At 44.2% G+C, this 16,302-nt stretch overlaps 3 protein-coding genes across 5 annotated transcripts; 2 read left to right on the top strand and 1 right to left on the bottom strand.

The window, feature by feature from the left end:
- The first annotated feature begins 1,558 nt into the window (after window positions 1-1,558).
- Window positions 1,559-2,708, top strand: LOC136354238 (putative disease resistance protein RGA1). Its single transcript, XM_066305932.1, has 2 exons — window positions 1,559-2,561; window positions 2,659-2,708. Exons 1-2 carry the CDS (start codon window positions 1,559-1,561, stop codon window positions 2,706-2,708), a joined length of 1,053 nt encoding a protein of 350 aa, XP_066162029.1.
- Window positions 2,709-3,227: 519 nt separating this feature from the next.
- On the bottom strand, window positions 3,228-8,476 carry LOC4351124 (splicing factor U2af large subunit B-like). 3 transcript variants are annotated; one of them, NR_186778.1, is made up of 11 exons: window positions 8,371-8,476; window positions 7,050-7,330; window positions 6,758-6,862; window positions 6,301-6,377; window positions 5,205-5,586; window positions 5,054-5,095; window positions 4,912-4,971; window positions 4,153-4,773; window positions 3,906-4,041; window positions 3,622-3,689; window positions 3,228-3,545 (listed from the first exon to the last, which is right to left on the bottom strand). NR_186778.1 is itself a non-coding variant. In NM_001423247.1 (11 exons), exons 1-11 carry the CDS (start codon window positions 8,422-8,424, stop codon window positions 3,408-3,410), a joined length of 1,650 nt encoding a protein of 549 aa, NP_001410176.1. In that variant the 5' UTR covers window positions 8,425-8,476; the 3' UTR covers window positions 3,228-3,407. The 3 variants fall into 3 exon arrangements, 2 of the variants coding, with proteins under 2 accessions (NP_001410176.1, NP_001410174.1); NM_001423247.1 differs by having other exon boundaries at window positions 5,205-5,269; window positions 6,301-6,380; NM_001423245.1 differs by having other exon boundaries at window positions 5,205-5,269.
- Window positions 8,477-10,296: 1,820 nt separating this feature from the next.
- On the top strand, window positions 10,297-15,760 carry LOC9269815 (uncharacterized). Its single transcript, XM_015761264.3, is given in 4 exon segments — window positions 10,297-10,685; window positions 10,687-10,894; window positions 10,897-11,314; window positions 13,980-15,760. Coding segments are annotated over 4 exon segments (2,451 nt in total). The 5' UTR covers window positions 10,297-10,325; the 3' UTR covers window positions 15,445-15,760.
- The last annotated feature ends 542 nt before the right edge of the window (window positions 15,761-16,302 follow it).

Below are 16,302 nucleotides of genomic sequence, written 5' to 3'. Positions count from 1 at the left end.
CATCCTCCTGGGCGACGTGAGCCTGTTCTTCGCGCTTGGACTTGCTCCTGCAGTCCTTCGCCCAGTGCCCAAGTTTGCCGCAATTTCGGCATTTGTCTCCCTTGCGCGCCGAACCAGAGTTCGTGCTCTCGGGGCTCGCAGTCCCGCCGCCACCAGTGCGCCCTCTCCCGCCACGGCGCTTGCCGCGGCCGCCAGAGCCGCCCGAGTCACCCCGCTTTGCCTCTTGATCCTTCTTCTTCTGACGTTCAGCCCACTCCTCCTCAGTTAGGTACAGCTTCCCACCGGCGGTGTGCGACGAGGATTGCCCAGAATCCTCAGCGGCTTTCAGTCTGCCAGTAACTTCCTCCATGGACAGAGTAGAGATATCGAGAAGAGTTTCAATAGACAAGATGAGTTGATTGAACCTGGGACGAGCTACCCGAAGGTACTTTTCGACGACTTTATCAGCAGGTTCAGGATCACCGAGGGTTGCAAGCTGGTTGACGATGGTTGTGAGCCGTAGAGCGAAATCTTCCACGGTCTCATCACCGCGGAACGCAAGCGATTCATACTCAGCGCGCACTTTCTGTGCACTCGCCTTGCGAATCCGGTCGTTGCCGACTCGCATTGTCTTGATGCATTCCCAGGCTTCCCGGGCCGACGCTTTGGTCGCCAGGGTGCCAATCATCTCCGGCGGCACGGCACTGCAGATAGCGTCAAGAGCCATCCGGTCCTCATGCAGAGGGACGTCCACGCCGTCGGGCTCGATCGCCGCCCACAGGCAGCGAGCCTGCAGCTTGATCTTCATCAGTAGCGCCCAGTCGTTGTAGTTGGTCTTGGTCAGCAGCGGGTAGTTCACCGAGCCGCCTCCTTCTTTCACCACGCGGTGGATCACCAGCCCGCGGTCACCCCCGCCGCTGCCCGTGGCGCGGCCGCCGGAGTCATGAGGAGTGTGCACGATCGGTGACGACGAGCGACGACGCGGCAAGAAGACGCCTTCCAATGCGCGGTCACGAGTCCACTTCCTAAACCGTGCTCTGATACCAATTGTTAGGAATTTCCCCAGCGATCGCTAGCAGGAAACCAGACGAACACAACGCACGCGTACTGTGGCTAAACCTGCAAATTCGCAGAACAGAGGAAACAGAGCAAATTTTGTGCAGCGCTTAACTCAGCTGCTTTTCTGTTTACTTCCATATATAAAGGAACGAATACAACGGAAACAACTAACCACCAAGACCACTTCTCACGCCATGCTCTAGCTGCGTCCATCCCCACAACCACACGACGTGATCCGAGCTCCCAGCACAAGACGCGGGCAACGAGCTAAACTCGGATACCCTCATAACAGACTCCACACGATGGCTATCACACAACACGTGAGCTCATGCGTTTATTCAGAAAAAAACGTAAACATGCAGATAACTAATCAACTAACTAACCGTGGCACACAAGATTACTGCTAACACTAAACACGTTCGACATCTTTGCATCGAGTCACAGTGAAATATTGTTCCCAGAGAAGATTTTGGAGCTTAAAAACTTGAGAACTCTTATCATGTGCTATTCAGTAGAGGGAATGAACCAAGATGATTTTGAGCGTGTGCTGAAGAAGCTAACAAAGTTGAGGGTGGTGCACTTGGATTTGAGACATTTGAGCAGGGTGCCACCATGCATCGGTGGACTGAAACATCTTCGTTATCTTGGCATCATGTCACCTCCTCCCCACAGCCTGATTCTGCCGGCTGAATTTTCCAAGCTTTACCATCTTCAGGAGCTCTCTGTCAATCCTAACACTCGCTTGCATTGTCCATCCCAGCTGAAGATCGCCAACCTGATCAACCTGAGGTACATGCTGACATGGTATGGCCTGAACATTCCTGATGTTGGGAAGCTGACATCTCTCCGAGCTCTGTATCACTTCTACGTGAGGAAGGAGAAAGGATACGAGATACAGCAGCTGGAGCACCTGAACAACCTTCGTGGCAAGCTGTTCATCGACTGCATCGAGAATGTTCAGAGCAAGGAGGAAGCTGTTCGAGCCAGGCTATCTGACAAGGTATATCTCACTGAGCTGACGCTACGGTGGGGTGGCACTGACGAACGCTGCTCGAAGAAAGCGTTGGAGTCATACAAGAAGCTGTTCTTTCCACCTGTAACAGAGATCAAGCAACATCAACCTCCAGAACTTCAGGAGGAGGTTCTTGAGGGGCTCCGTCCACCGTCGGGGATTACAGTACTTTGCATCAGGGATTACGGTGGTGTGATATACCCAAGCTGGTTGACAGGAGACGGTTGCGACAAGGAACAGGAACAAGATCGCCCGGCATTGCAGAATCTTATGTTCTGGAGTTGCAAGGGATCGAGTGATCCCCCAAAGATTGGTGAATTCTTCACCTGCCTGCATACACTGTCAGTTACAGACTGCAGCTGGAACTATTTGCCTGTCAAATTGTGCCGCCTGAAAACACTCAGGGAATTGATCGTCCAGGAGTGTCCCAACATGATGACACTGCCCAAGCTTCCCCAATCGCTCAAGAGCATTGTAATCTCTGGTTGCCACCCTTCTCTTGCGGACACCTGTCTGACCCCTGGACATCCAAATTGGCGAAGGATTAAGCATATCGATCAGCAAATAATCCGTTGATTAATCATCTTGATATACTGCATACGGCACAGCATTTGTGGCGACGTCCAGATTAGCTAAACATAGCATCCACTGCATGTAATTGTAAGCTATCATTCTGTTTCAAGTTCCATCTGTACCTGTATTTATTATTGTTGTTGTTTTAAAACCATTGGTGCAAATAGTTTTGCACGTCTAGCATGTACCGCACGGGTGTGCAGATGAATCATCCATGCCATTGCCCTCATTTCTCCTGTTAATTTACTACTACTATCATGAACTATCACGCGTTTGAATAAGAATTACTAGATCATAGGGGCCTACCTACATGTAATTTGCCAGAAAACCTGCGTCCAAATCTTGCAAATTTTAGACCATTAGATCACAATCCAACTGCTCAGATCACATCCAAACCTCCATAATCCTCTTCCTATCGTTCTTCGCCCGCATCCTTTAATTTCCTTCCACTTGCGTTCTTCGCTCGCGTCTACGCCAGAGGGACAGACTGATGAGGTGTCCTCGCCCCCACCATTCTCCTTCGTCTCCGGTGACAAGAGCTACCGCCTAACAGAGTTAACAAATAATCCAGGTCTATCAGGATAAACGGACAAGAATCAGATCATACTCCAAGCCCTTCAGTTAACTTTAGGAAATCCATCACATCTTTTAATATTAATTAATCGGTCGCTCTGCATAAATCCAAGCTATTGGAAGGTTCAACTTAAAGAGAAATTGTTGTTACAATTTAGCAAACTGGCGCAAAAGAAAAACAAAAGACTAGTGTTTTACATAGCGGGATAATCTACGCGTCATATTCCGCACTAGAAAACTTGTTCTCAGGGTAGAACACTGCAACAACTGGATTTCCACCGAACTTCCTTCCATGCATTGCCGTCTTTGCTTTGGTGGCGCCGTCCACATCTGCATACTCCAAGAAAACCTGGATGGAAAGGTCGTACATTAGAAAGATTACAGACGCTCTTCAATGTTTGTGCGATGCAATACACAAGACTTACCTTTCCAACTCCAGCAACTGGTAATCCACTAGGATCAGGGCGAGGGATGACAACCTTAATCAGATTACCTAAGGAAGATACTTGTGAGTAAACAAAAGGGAGAAAACACCTAGGAAGACCAACTAAATAAACAAAAAGTATCAATCGAGGCAAAAGGAATCCGAAAACATGCATAAACTCTCAACGCAAGAAGATACATATGGGGTTTTAGCCCAGCAGATGATCAAACTAAACCGGAGTTTAGAGGCAAGGGAGGAAATTGCGGGTGAGAAGTTGGAAATTACCATATTTGCCTGCTTCCAATCTCATGTCCTCCATAATGTCTTCATACTCCTCGTCATCTTTTAATTCATCAGCCGAAACCACCTGGGTCAGGCACACAACCTTTGTAGGGAGTGCTCCAACTTGATATACAAGTTTCTGTTAAGAAGCACAGAGTCAAAATGCAAGAATCACAATACAGCTACAAAATAGTTGGCATAAGAAAGTAAAATTATCTGATACTGGATGAAAAATAGTTGAGACCTATACCTGTAATTGCACTTGTTGCTGTGCCTGCAACAGGATACTTTCCTGTTCTGGTCTAGGCTGAGCCGCTCCCTGGTTTGCCCTTCTAACAGTTAGGGTTTTGTCTCCCATCTTGATGCCATTCAGAGCAGCACAGGCTATGTCAGTGACATTGAGATCTTGGTAGACACAGAATGCATAGCCCTTTGAGTTACCAGTTTCCCTATCCTTCACAAGGTCAAATCCTCGAAGAGGCCCAAAGGATTCAAGCAACTCCCGGACTTGAGCCTCAGTGAAGTAATATGGAAGGCCACCCACGAAAATACGATCTGGGCCTTCTAGCCCTCCAGCTGAACCAGGTGTTAAGCCAACTGCAGCAAGATTCAGATTGGGGCTTGGCTGGCTGGGGCCCAAGGCAGCTGCCAGAGAAGGGTTATAGTCTGTTGGTCTCCTAACCTTCACTGGAGCCCCTTCAAACAAAATGCCATCCAGTGCCATTGCATTGCTTGCTTCCTCCACAGACCTCATTTCCACAAAAGCAAATTTCTTGTCATGGTTTATGTAGACATTAAGAACAGCGTCACCTGGACCAGCAGTATTTCCTCCAATAGCAGCCATGACTTGATTAAAGTATATTGCAACTGACTGCAGTAAAGGAAACTAATGTAACAATTCCACAGTAATATGTTGCATGCGGGTACACACTCGTGCACTCCCATACGGCTTTTGGTTTGGGTATGGGAAATGGGCAGTAAGAAAGAATGAGTGATTAAATACACAGACCTGTTCATTAGCAGTTGGAGGAAGTCCACCAACATAAACACGTCTCGCGTGTCGAGTAGCCTGAGAGAAAAAGGTGTTAACACATTATTTTGTTGACATCCTTATCAATAATAGATGCAGTAGATGTCACAACAACTCATACCTGTTGCGTCATTGCTTGCGGCTGGATAACAAGGGGATTGAACTGCTTCAAACAAAATTTATTATTACAGGCAAATAAAAATTATTTACAAACATAAATAAAAAAATGATTCTTTTGGCACTTATAATACATTAAAATACTGACAGGTTACCTGTCCAACACCCATCGGGAGCATGTTTGGAAACATTCCAGGAATAGCAGTGCCCGGAAACTGACCTGCAATTTATCAATAAATTTCTAGTACAGAGCATAAACAATTAGCAAGGAAAAAAATTCCACCATTAGAACTGACTAGTTCTCACCATCAGTCTGGGTCTAAAATAGATCTAGCTGTTCAGTATCCAAGCCTAAGAATGAACAAAATATGTGCAAGGACAAATATAATAGACATAATGCTAGCAACCAGTAATACTTGCTAGTTGAAGACGAATAAGATGGTATCAAACCAGAGCACTGATTCCTCCTTGTACATTAAAGCTACAGTAGGCAGCTCATTCCATTGGCAGCAGTGGGGGCAAGTAACCCAAGATTGCCTTCTTACCATACACATACACAAAACAGACAAACAACAAAAGAACACAAGCAAAAAAGTTTTGCTCAGTTTCCAGTTACCAAGTAATAATAAAATGGAAACTTACAAGTTATTCACTTATTCATATTAGTAACTATCACATGAAGTGCATCTGCAGCAGATAGGTGCCTGAGGGGTGCTTACGGAGCCCACTGGTTGGTATTCTTTTTTATCCTTTAATTAAAGCACCAATGTCTCTCCAAATGCATCATGTAGACTACTATAAAATAACAATTTGCTTGTTCTCCTGTCCTCTTACTATTATGTGTAGAATGCTCAAGGCCGATCATACTAAGCAAATATTAACTGTATTGGAGTTCTACTAGGTATAACATCCAGACATATCCACCAATTTACTAGGTATAACACCAAGCATCATCCTGCTACGGCAATAATCGACCTTAATGGACTAGTAATTCACCGGTAGTTTATGGCAACGGCAATAAGATAGTGTGGCATTATACAGTGATAAGGATGAAGAATTATAGCGGCCGAAGATATAATTCATTCTAAAAAAAATACTCATGTACATCAATCATCCAGCCCAGCAAAATTATTTTTCTTAACTCCATTGTTCAAATGTCCCACTAAAATTATTATTCAGAAAAAGTGCCACAAATTGACGAGGAAAAGAAAAATGAAATTGAGCCGTTTAACTTAGTTGATGAGAGCATACTTGGGGTTGGAATAGCAGGAAATTGTGGAACCACAGCTTGAGCTGGAGGCGCCATATCAAATCCACTAACTCGCTTGCTGCTTTAGAAAAATAGTTTAGTAGATATTAGTGGTTAGTGATAAAATAAAACTTAAAAAGTAAAGCTGAATAACACATAAAATTAGCATATTTAACAAGTTATAAACCGGTCATCAATGAGAACCAGATTAAGAAGACTAAGCCAGTAAACCATACTGCCATACATATTCAAATACGAATTGTACATGTCTGAATTTGATAATACACAAAGAAAATATCAGGAAAATAATCCATGCAGAGAAAGCATATATAAAGTATGTCCAAAATTGCTACTATATGGAATAAACAATTTAACTAACCATGACGGAAAACATAGTATGTGCACGGCAGCTAAAGAAGATGCAAATGGAAGACTATGCAAGGAGCTTCCTTTACATACCTTTTTGAACGAGAGCGAGACCTAGATCTGCGATCCCTGCCCCTAGAACGAGAGCGTGAGCGAGACCGATGCCTGCGACGCCCATCCCGTTCATGGTCTCTTCTCCTGTATTAAATATAAACCACAAGATTGGTGTGGGCATTTGACTAATCATGTAGGCATGTATAAGACAGTTGAATAGCTCTAAATCTAAAAGCATTTAACACATTTGATAAAATGCATTCATTGCAAGGATGCATGGTTTGTAAGAAATAAGGTGCATATAAAACAGAACTCCCTTAACAAAGAATACCTTTCAGAATCACGGCTTCTGTGGCGATCATGATCATCAGAGCGATCTCTGTGTTCTCTTCTTTCACGGTGATGCCTATGGTGGCGATCCCGATCCTTGTCCCTGTCCCTATCCCTGTCCCTTTCTTTGTCTCTGTCTTTTTCCTTGTCCTTGTCCCGATCTCGGTCTCTTCCTCGATCTCTGTCACGGTCCCTGTGGCGTTCCCTGTCCTTGTCTTTTTCTCTTTCTCTATCTTTATCTCTTGGTTTTGATAATCCGTCTTCACGTGAATGCGTATCGCCCTGGACATTCACATTACACAGAGACACAATAAATATATATAGTTCTTGGCGGAAGGAAAAAATAGGTAAACATGGAAGAATTGCGACATGCTCCCAATAAATGCACAATATGAGCAATCAAACGAAGAAATACCTTTCATTTATCAAGCAACTTTGATGGTTACATTAAATGGTTGTATAATTAGGAAATATAGATGTACATTTATAGAACATACCAAAAGTTGCACGTGCCTATTCAATTAGTTTCAGAGAAAGCGAAGTGTGACGGTAACTATTTATATGTTAAAATTTTCTGATTCTGAGTGCAGATGGTTATTTGACAGGAAAACATTCAGAGTAATTAAAAAAAAGGGCCAACAAAAAGACTCATTACTTTCCTGCTTTCGTCGATCAGCCAAACCCTCTTTTCCATAATAAACTACATAATGCTCATCACTCTCAACACCCAATTTGACCAAACAAGCTAATGAACAGCCAGAAACATAAGTCCTTGGCGTGGCGTAACGGATCAATACTGCCGGCCCCACTCAAACCACATTATCCCCCAAAGCAAGCATATCCAAAAACCCTCCTTGTATGCACCAATCCCACAACTCCATCTCATACCTACCGACCATATCTTCGGCAAACGAATCTACTGCATGACGCCAAGGCAACCCAAGGAGGCAGTAGAATTTGACACCAAGGAGCACCAGCACACCAACATGAGAACAACCAAATACGCAAAAACTCCTGCCCCCCGGGCGGCCGTCGGCTCCCCCCCCCCCCCCCCCCCCCCCCCCCCGATTCAGTCCGCCGAATCTGCATCGAGCGAACCCCACCCCTAAAGCCCCACGCCAGCGGAACAACCCCCTCGGAGAACACTAGTAAGCCCTAGGAGAAGCCACGCCCTAGGGGCCTTCACGAGCGACAGCCCTAGCTACGCACAGATCGATCGAGAGCCATCGGAGGGCTTCACGGCCCCCCAAGGCTCGGCACCTAGATGGGAACTCCCCCTCACAGGACAGACAGACAAGGGAGGAGGGAGCAGAGGGGATCACCTCGGGGCGTCCGCCGTCGACGAGGTCGGCGGCGGCGGCGTGGTCGTCCGCCATGGCGCTTTGGGTTGGCTGCGGCGTGGAGGTGGAGGGGGGCTCGTGGGGTTTCTCTTCTCTTGGGGGCTCGCGACCTCTCCTTGTACGGAGGGTGCTCTCTCTCGAAGCCGCTTCTTTAGATGGGCCGGCCGGGCCCGGCCCATCTATACGTACGGGGATGTACTTCTTCACGGGAAAAAGTCCACTTAGACTCCCTTAATTGTTCACCGAATCTAATTTGTGACCCTTAATCGGTGAACAATTAAGGGAGTCTAAGTGGACTTTTTCCTTCTTCACGTGGTCCTACTACCCCTCAGCCCATCTATACGTATGGGCCGGAATTCGTCCACTACATTAAATGCATTTCCGGTGGAAAGGTTGGTTTGAACTTTGAAGGCCCTTAGTTTGGCATACATTGTGTTATGTTTAAATCATACAGTATTAGTGTTCCATAAAAAAATGTTCCCTTGATGAATTACATACCAATGAAACTGAAAGTTCATTTTAAATTGTATCATTATTACATAACAATAAATTATGAAAGTTGTTACTTTAGATAAATTTATATAATTTGACTAAAACGTCATAACATATCTACATTGATAGTTTAATTTCAAGTACTCTAGTTTTATAAAAAAAAAATACTCCAACTACTTAAAGAGGGAGTTGCCCTCTTAACCGAATAAAAACCTATATCTCACAACTACTTAAAGAGGGAGTTGTCTTCTTCTATCAATCCATCCTCCATTTCTACTTAAACATATCTTACCTCTCATAAAAAAACATCCATCCTAAAAAACCAATTTCTAATTAAAAAAAGCCCGGTCACTTTATAAAAACCGATGGTCTACTCGGTCCAATTTTTTCTACTAAACTGGATAAAAAACCGTTGCAACGCAGGGGACATAACTAGCTAGAAAGCTAACGCGTGATCGATCACGCGCGGCTATCAGCCCAGTTTACACATATATACCCAAAGTTTATAGGGTAAAAGTTTATATACTCGCTTCAAATTCGAATTTGAATTTGGATTCAAATATATTTTTATATAGAATATTTCTATACATAAAGTCTATATATTTATAATTTATAAGTGTAAAGTTTATTCACATGAATATGTTTTCAAGTGTATTAGATTTCTTTTATATTTTTTAAATGGTTTGAAATTTCATAGTGTGGTAGGAAGAGGATAAAAGGGGAGACGTGTGCGTGTTAGGGGAGGGATGGGGGTGCTGATCGCCCAAGGCGATCACCCGCCCATTAGGCTAGCCCTATAACTAGTGTATACAAAATTACACGCTCTTTATTTACGTTGTACTCATAAGAAAGGGAAAAACACACGATTTGTGCAATGAACTGGTGCATAATTCGTGTAAAAACGTCCATAATTAGACCGTGTTCTTCCCCTAGTTTTCCCAACTCACCTCTTTCGTTTTCCACACACACGCTTTTCAAACTGGTAAACGGTGTATATTTTTTAAAAAAAATTCTATACGAAAGTTGTTTTAAAAAAATATTAATCATTTTTTTAAAAAATAGTTAATACTTAATTAATCATGCAATAATACGTGCTTCGTTTTGTGTGCCGAGAGATCACGGCCTTAATCAGCAGCTCAAAACAAAGCATGTGCGCGACACACATAAGGAATAGAAACCTGGCGTGCGTGCAAGGGTCACTGTGCACGAATGAATGTCACTTGCATGACACTACCGAATGAAATGCAAAGGGCATAAAAATGACAAGGGAATAAAGCCTAAAATATGACTAGACGATCAAGTAATACATATATGCCATGATTGTGACACACGCTCGATCGATCGATCAGCCCTCTATATAAATGCATGCATAGAGCCATGCCATCGTGTGTATTATTGCTCAAAGATTCACCTCGATCGATCACCCGATCAACAGTAGCAGATCAATGGCGGCTCCGGCGGTGGCCGGTGGAAGTAGCCAGCAAAACCTCACTTCTTCCAGCGGCAGCAGCGACGACAAGCAGCCGTCGTCGTCGTCGCCAATGGAGTGCCAGCTGAAGAAGTACCTGGTGCTGCTGGCCACCCTGGTGGCGACGGTGACCTACGCGGCGGGGCTGAACCCGCCGGGTGGCTCGTGGCTGGAGGACGGCGGCGGCGGCGGCCGGTGGCAGCTGGCCGGCGACGCCATCCTACAGGACACCAACTACTGGCGCTACATCGTCTTCTACTGGTTCAACGCCATCTCCTTCGCGGCGTCGCTGGTGGTGGTCAGCCTCCTCTTCCTCCTCCTGCACAAGGGCCGGCCACCACCAGCACCAGGGGACCAAGCTGCTCACGCTCACCCGGGCGGTGATGGTGGTCGACCTGCTCGCCCTCATGGGCGCCTACGCCGCCGGGACCAGCCATGACAAGTTCACCACCATCGGCGCCGCCGCGCTCGTCTCCGCCACCGCCGCCTATGTCATCGTCTTCATCGTCCCAACCCTCACGGCGAAAACGACACCGCCGCCGCCGTCGGGATCCTGATGTTGATCGCCATCTTCGTGGCGACCGACGCCTATGTAGCTGGGCTCAACCCACCCGGCGGCTTCTGGCGGAGCACCGAGGCCGCCGGCGACCCGGTGCTGCCGGGCCTCCATCCAATCCGGTACAAGTTCTTCTTCTTCTCCAACGCCATCTCCTTCATCGCGTCCCTGCTCGCCATCACGTTCAACGTGTACTACGAGAAGCTTGACCTCAAGCGCATCAAGTTCCCGCTGTACGGGCTCACCGTCACGGCGATCTTGGGACTCGGCGGCGCCTACGCCGCCGGGAGCTGCAGGGACAGCAGGCACACCGGCTATGTTCTTGGCCTGATTGTCCCGGTTCTTGTCTGCATCTTTCTCCAGTGGTTTCTTGTAGGATCTAATGCCATCAGTCTCCCTTTTGGTACCAGGTACGCAGTATTCATCTTCATCATGCATTTCTAATGCCATGCCTAGCCTTTTTTTAATTTTTTTTATCTTTTCTTGTTACTTTTTTAAAAAAAAGTCACAACCGCGCGCTCCAAACCTGAATTGCATTCAAATAATTTAACAAAAGTCTGAAAGCAAAACTTCTTTGTCCTTAATAAAAATCATTATGGTATGATTAGATTCATATTTCGAAACATTTTCCAATGATGTCAATTTCAAGATCATGAGCAATATAATATAAAATACAATGGTCAAAGTGTAGGATATATAAAACCACATTAGGTCAAAAACATACATACCCTACATTTTTCCTTGCTTCATGTAGTACATTTATATGCAGGAGAGAGTCCAAATATCACCCTAAACTTTGATTGAAACACCAGGAGAGAAATCACCTTTAATATCAGTTGAAAACCGCCATTAATCCCGATTATAGCAACCGTGACAAAAAATCGAGACTAAAGATCTCGATCTGAACCGGTACTAAAGATGTATACCCATTAATTCCAGTTAGCAACCGTGACAAAAAAAAATCAAGACTAAAGAACCGGTACTAACGATGCAAACCAAGTCAAAAAAAAAATATGTGGGATGTGGGAATCAAACTCAAGATATCTCACTTCAGCCCTCACGCGTGTTACGATCCCACCTACCTTACACATTTGACTTGAATAGAGATGATTTCCTTTTGAACTAACTCAGGAGGCATCTTTAGTAAAAATATCTTGAATATGGGTTGGTGTTACCTACTAGTACTAAAAATACATCTTTAGTACCGGTTGATAATATCAACGGGACTAAAGATCCATCAGCATTAATCTCGATTGGTGCTAACACCGGTACTACAGATGTATTTTTAATACCGGTTGATAACACCAACCGGTACTAAAAATGTTTCTAGGGACTTGGGCTTTTAGAACCGGTACTAAAGAGATTTAGTAACGCTTCTTAATCCATCCGAGGTATTTGTATGTTTGGGGCATTGGATAAAAGATGAGTTCTCTAGTAGTAAAAGTCTATCTAGCACCCTAAACTTCGAAAACGGACATACAACTCTCTGAACTTTATAGTACTATTTATATAACCCGATAAGATGTTTTTAATCTAATTTGTATATAAGTTGAATGAGTTTGATCACGTGACATATACATTAGATATACATGCTAAGATCTTCACTTAAATATCCCTTCTTTAATTTGTACCCTTTATTCAATCTCACTTACAAAATGAGTATCAACATAATAATAATATGGCACCACTATATAATATAAATTGATGTCCTACTAACTAATCATATTTAAATATGTATATTAGTTATTCAAAACCACTCGTTTAAGCCTTCAAATATGCAAAAACACCATCCAAAACCACCTTAGAGAGTAATATACATGGTATTACAAAGTTTAGGAGAATGGGTGTTTGATTTTAAAGTTCAAGGTGCTTGACGGATTTCCATCCAAAGTTTAGGGGGGTATTTGAACTTTTTCCTTATGTAAAGATATATGGAAAACGATCATAGATTTATATTGTGTATTGTAGGAAATGATTTTACTTAGAAATATTTGAAAACTGTAAAACTATAATAAACGAGCACATGCTCACTGAGAACCATTGATAGGTAAAGAAACTGGTACGGTAAAAGAAAAAAAAGGTCCATGGACTCAATGGTGTCTTGCTCCCAAAAGTATGTAGACATGAGCCTTACAAAATGAGCCTATCACTAGAACTATTTCACTATTAACATCTATACTTTATTGTACCAGTTTTGCTTGAACATGATCATAGATCCACAAAGCACATGCTCATCGAGAACCATTGATCTAGGCGACATGTTTGTTCTCCCTTCGAAAGGCTGATAGCAACCGAGCACGCATAGCGTTAGTCTTGTCCTCGAGTCTATGGGTTGGAGTCGCCAACTTGCAGCGGAGTGCTTTTTTTTCTTTTTCCTGATCATAGTCTCTTAGGGCTATAATCTTATAATTTTTTTCCTGCTAGTCCATGCCACTGCACCCAATGACCTTGCTTCCAATCCGGACTGCTCATCAGCTCAAGCTCTTCACACCTTGATGTGTTCATAATGCCCAACTACTTGTGCTCCACATCATTAAAATGCTATCAGTCGCCTGCCAATTTTATTCCCTTGTTTTTAGCCTCGACCCGGGCATGAGGAAATTCTAGCTTGCTCCATCGCTGCTTATCATCATTGAAAAAAAATATTTCTATTCATGCTTTCTACTTCCATGAAGATAGCTCTACGATCATCCATGCCGCTGGCATGGGCATAGAAAGGACCAGTACTAGGGGGGCTGTAGCATTTCTAATAGTTTGAGTACATATCAATTAAGAGGAAGGAAAAGACCTTCGTGCCCCTCAATCAAGACCTAGGGAGATGTAGTGATTACTGATTGGAGCCATTTAAGGCCACATATTGGGCTAACCGAACAAAAATTAATTTGTTTCACATTGTTAACTATCATTTCAATCATGATGACATGGGGGACCGGGGGGGGGATTGATTCGGTGAGAATTTCTTGCATTTTTGTACACATTTTTTGAGTGCTAGAAATTCTTAATTCCACATCATCAATTTCGAGTACCAAAAGAATTATTCTAGACTGCAATTGAACTATCTATTTAATTGTACAGGGGAAGTAAACAATACAACAATGATCTAGACAAGCCTTGTGAATTAATTCAGCTCCTTGCCATTCTTGCGGCGATCGTTGCTTACCAAGCAGGAATAGATCCACCTGGAGGCGTCTGGGCAGACAATGGGGCTAGCCACAGTGGAGACCCAATACTCCTGACAACACACCCTAGGCGGTACAAGGTCTTCTTCTATTTTAACTCGGTGGCTTTTGTGGCATCCCTAGTCATCATGGTGATGTTGCAGAATGAATTTCTAGTTAGAAGCCATGTACTGGAGGCAGCCATGATACTTGATTTGTTTTGCCTCATAGGCGCGTACGCTGTCGGAAGTTGCAGGGACACAAGCACTTCCATTTACACAGTTGCCTTGGCTGGTGGTGTCCTTATCTATGTGGTGATTCACATTCTCTTCTCCACACTAGAAAAGAAGTCGGACAAGCAGGGTGAGGAAGACAAGATAAAGGAGCATCAGTTGGAGAAGAAGCGTGAGTTGTTGCTGCTTGTTGAAATCTTGGCTGCAACACTCACTTACCAAGCCGGCTTGACCCCACCGGGTGGCTTCTGGGAAAATGATGAGTTTGGGCACCGTGCAGGCTTCCCTGTCCTACTAGACAAGTTCCCTATCCGTTACAAGGCATTTTTTTATTGCAATGCAGCAAGCTTCATGGCATCCGTGGCTCTCATCATTCTCCTTCTCAACCGAAATCTGTACGGGCCGGGCATAAAGTGCTATGCGCTCTTTGTCTGCATGGTAGCGGGCATGTTCGGCCTCATCGATGCCTATGCTGCTGGAAGTTCGATGCATCTGCGAACCTCCATCGTTGTCTTAATATTGGTTACGGTAGTTTTTGCAGCTGTAGTCTATGTGGCAATCATCGGTCGTGGACAACGTGCAAACATAAATCAACATCAGTCAAAACAAACACAAAATCAACAAACCAACAAGGAAGATGGCATGATGGACACACCAAGACAAACACAAGATCAACAGGAAGCTGACATGAAAAAGAAAGCCGACATGATGGCCAAGTACTTAATGCTAGCAGGAATATTGGCTGCGAGTGTGGCCTACCTCACGGGCCTAAAACCACCTGGTGGCCTGTGGAGGGATGAAGGTAATGGGCACTCTGCTGGCAACCCGGTCCTCTACGACATCGACAAGCGTCGGTACAATGCTTTTTTCTATAGCAACTCCACTTCCTTCATGGCATCCATCACTGTCATTGTTTTGCTGCTTCGAAGGATGACCAAGGGCGATGAACATAAATTGCCTCTTTGGCCAATGCACACAGCCATGTTGCTGGACATGCTTGCCCTCCTGGGAGCCTACGCGGCAGGCAGTACTCGGAATTGGTGCACATTCAAGGATGCCATCCTGCTTCTCTTACCTGTGTTGGGCTTTGTTGTTATTCTTTTCTTCTGGAAGAAAGGAGGTGAAGAAAAACATGATGGCTCCAAATAGAATCCTACTATCAAGTCTGGCCCTGAACATGCTTAAAACTGATCTAGTGTCGAATGTCTCATATGACGTTCTTATATAGCGGCGGATTAATTACACAGGTCCATATTTTCAAGAATATATACAATAGCTGCTTTTGCTTGATTTAAGCTTTCTGAAGTTGGAGTCCAAGGTGTGTGTTGAGATGTCGAGTTGTTTGCTCCCATATGTATTCTTTGTTGGTCTATAAGAGAAAACTGAATAAAAGACTTTCTAGATGTTATTATATGGAGCCAAAGTCACATATCGAGTCGTCTATAGATCTCCCCATACTGTAAATGGTATATTTCATGGGTATGTATGTCAATAATGAAGAATCCTTGTACTACCAAGTCACAAATAAATGGAATTTATGGAGTTGCCTTAAGTCGATAATTCATTTCAAACTTTGGTTACATGTTATGTTTATGTATTGGGTATCGATATTTGAAAATGATATGAGTATTATTTTTCTATGTTTGAAAATGATCTTGAAATACAGTTTGATAAAAGTATTATTTTCCTATGTTTGTAAACTATTATTATGAAACAAGAAGTACTAGCTAAGAGCTGCAGAGACAATGTGGCACATGTTGGCGGGTCCGAGGTGGCGTTGTGGGGTGGGAGAGGAGGTCAAGGAGGTGGTGGTCAATTGACATGGATAGGACAAGAAAACGGGCGGTGTTATGTTCTTGATGTGCCCCTTTGACAAAACAGTTGCCATGCCCGCTCCCATCCCATCACCAGAAGGCACAAGTAGGGGAAAAACTGTCCACACCGCTGCAGCTGGCCATCATTACACTGCCCCATCCCATTGCCAAGCTGCCCTCCACATCCCATCAT

Source organism: Oryza sativa, chromosome 11 (assembly GCF_034140825.1).
Source record: "Oryza sativa Japonica Group chromosome 11, ASM3414082v1".
NCBI classification, from domain to species: Eukaryota; Viridiplantae; Streptophyta; class Magnoliopsida; order Poales; family Poaceae; genus Oryza; species Oryza sativa.
The sequence above is the reverse complement of the archived record's forward strand: the minus strand, read 5'-3'. Positions and strand labels throughout refer to the sequence as shown.

Bases quoted from the DNA above. Each gene is read 5' to 3' on its own strand.
- LOC136354238 (XM_066305932.1), top strand. From the start codon at position 1,559: ATGAACCAAGATGATTTTGAGCGTGTGCTGAAGAAGCTAACAAAGTTG. The intron at 2,562-2,658 runs GTCTGACCCCTG...CATACGGCACAG, and splicing joins CCCTTCTCTTGCGGACACCT to CATTTGTGGCGACGTCCAGA.
- LOC4351124 (NM_001423247.1), bottom strand. From the start codon at position 8,424: ATGGCGGACGACCACGCCGCCGCCGCCGACCTCGTCGACGGCGGACGC. The intron at 5,096-5,204 runs GTAACCTGTCAG...TGTTTGAAGCAG, and splicing joins TCCCGATGGGTGTTGGACAG to TTCAATCCCCTTGTTATCCA. The intron at 3,690-3,905 runs GTAATTTCCAAC...TATCTTCCTTAG, and splicing joins ATTGGAAGCAGGCAAATATG to GTAATCTGATTAAGGTTGTC.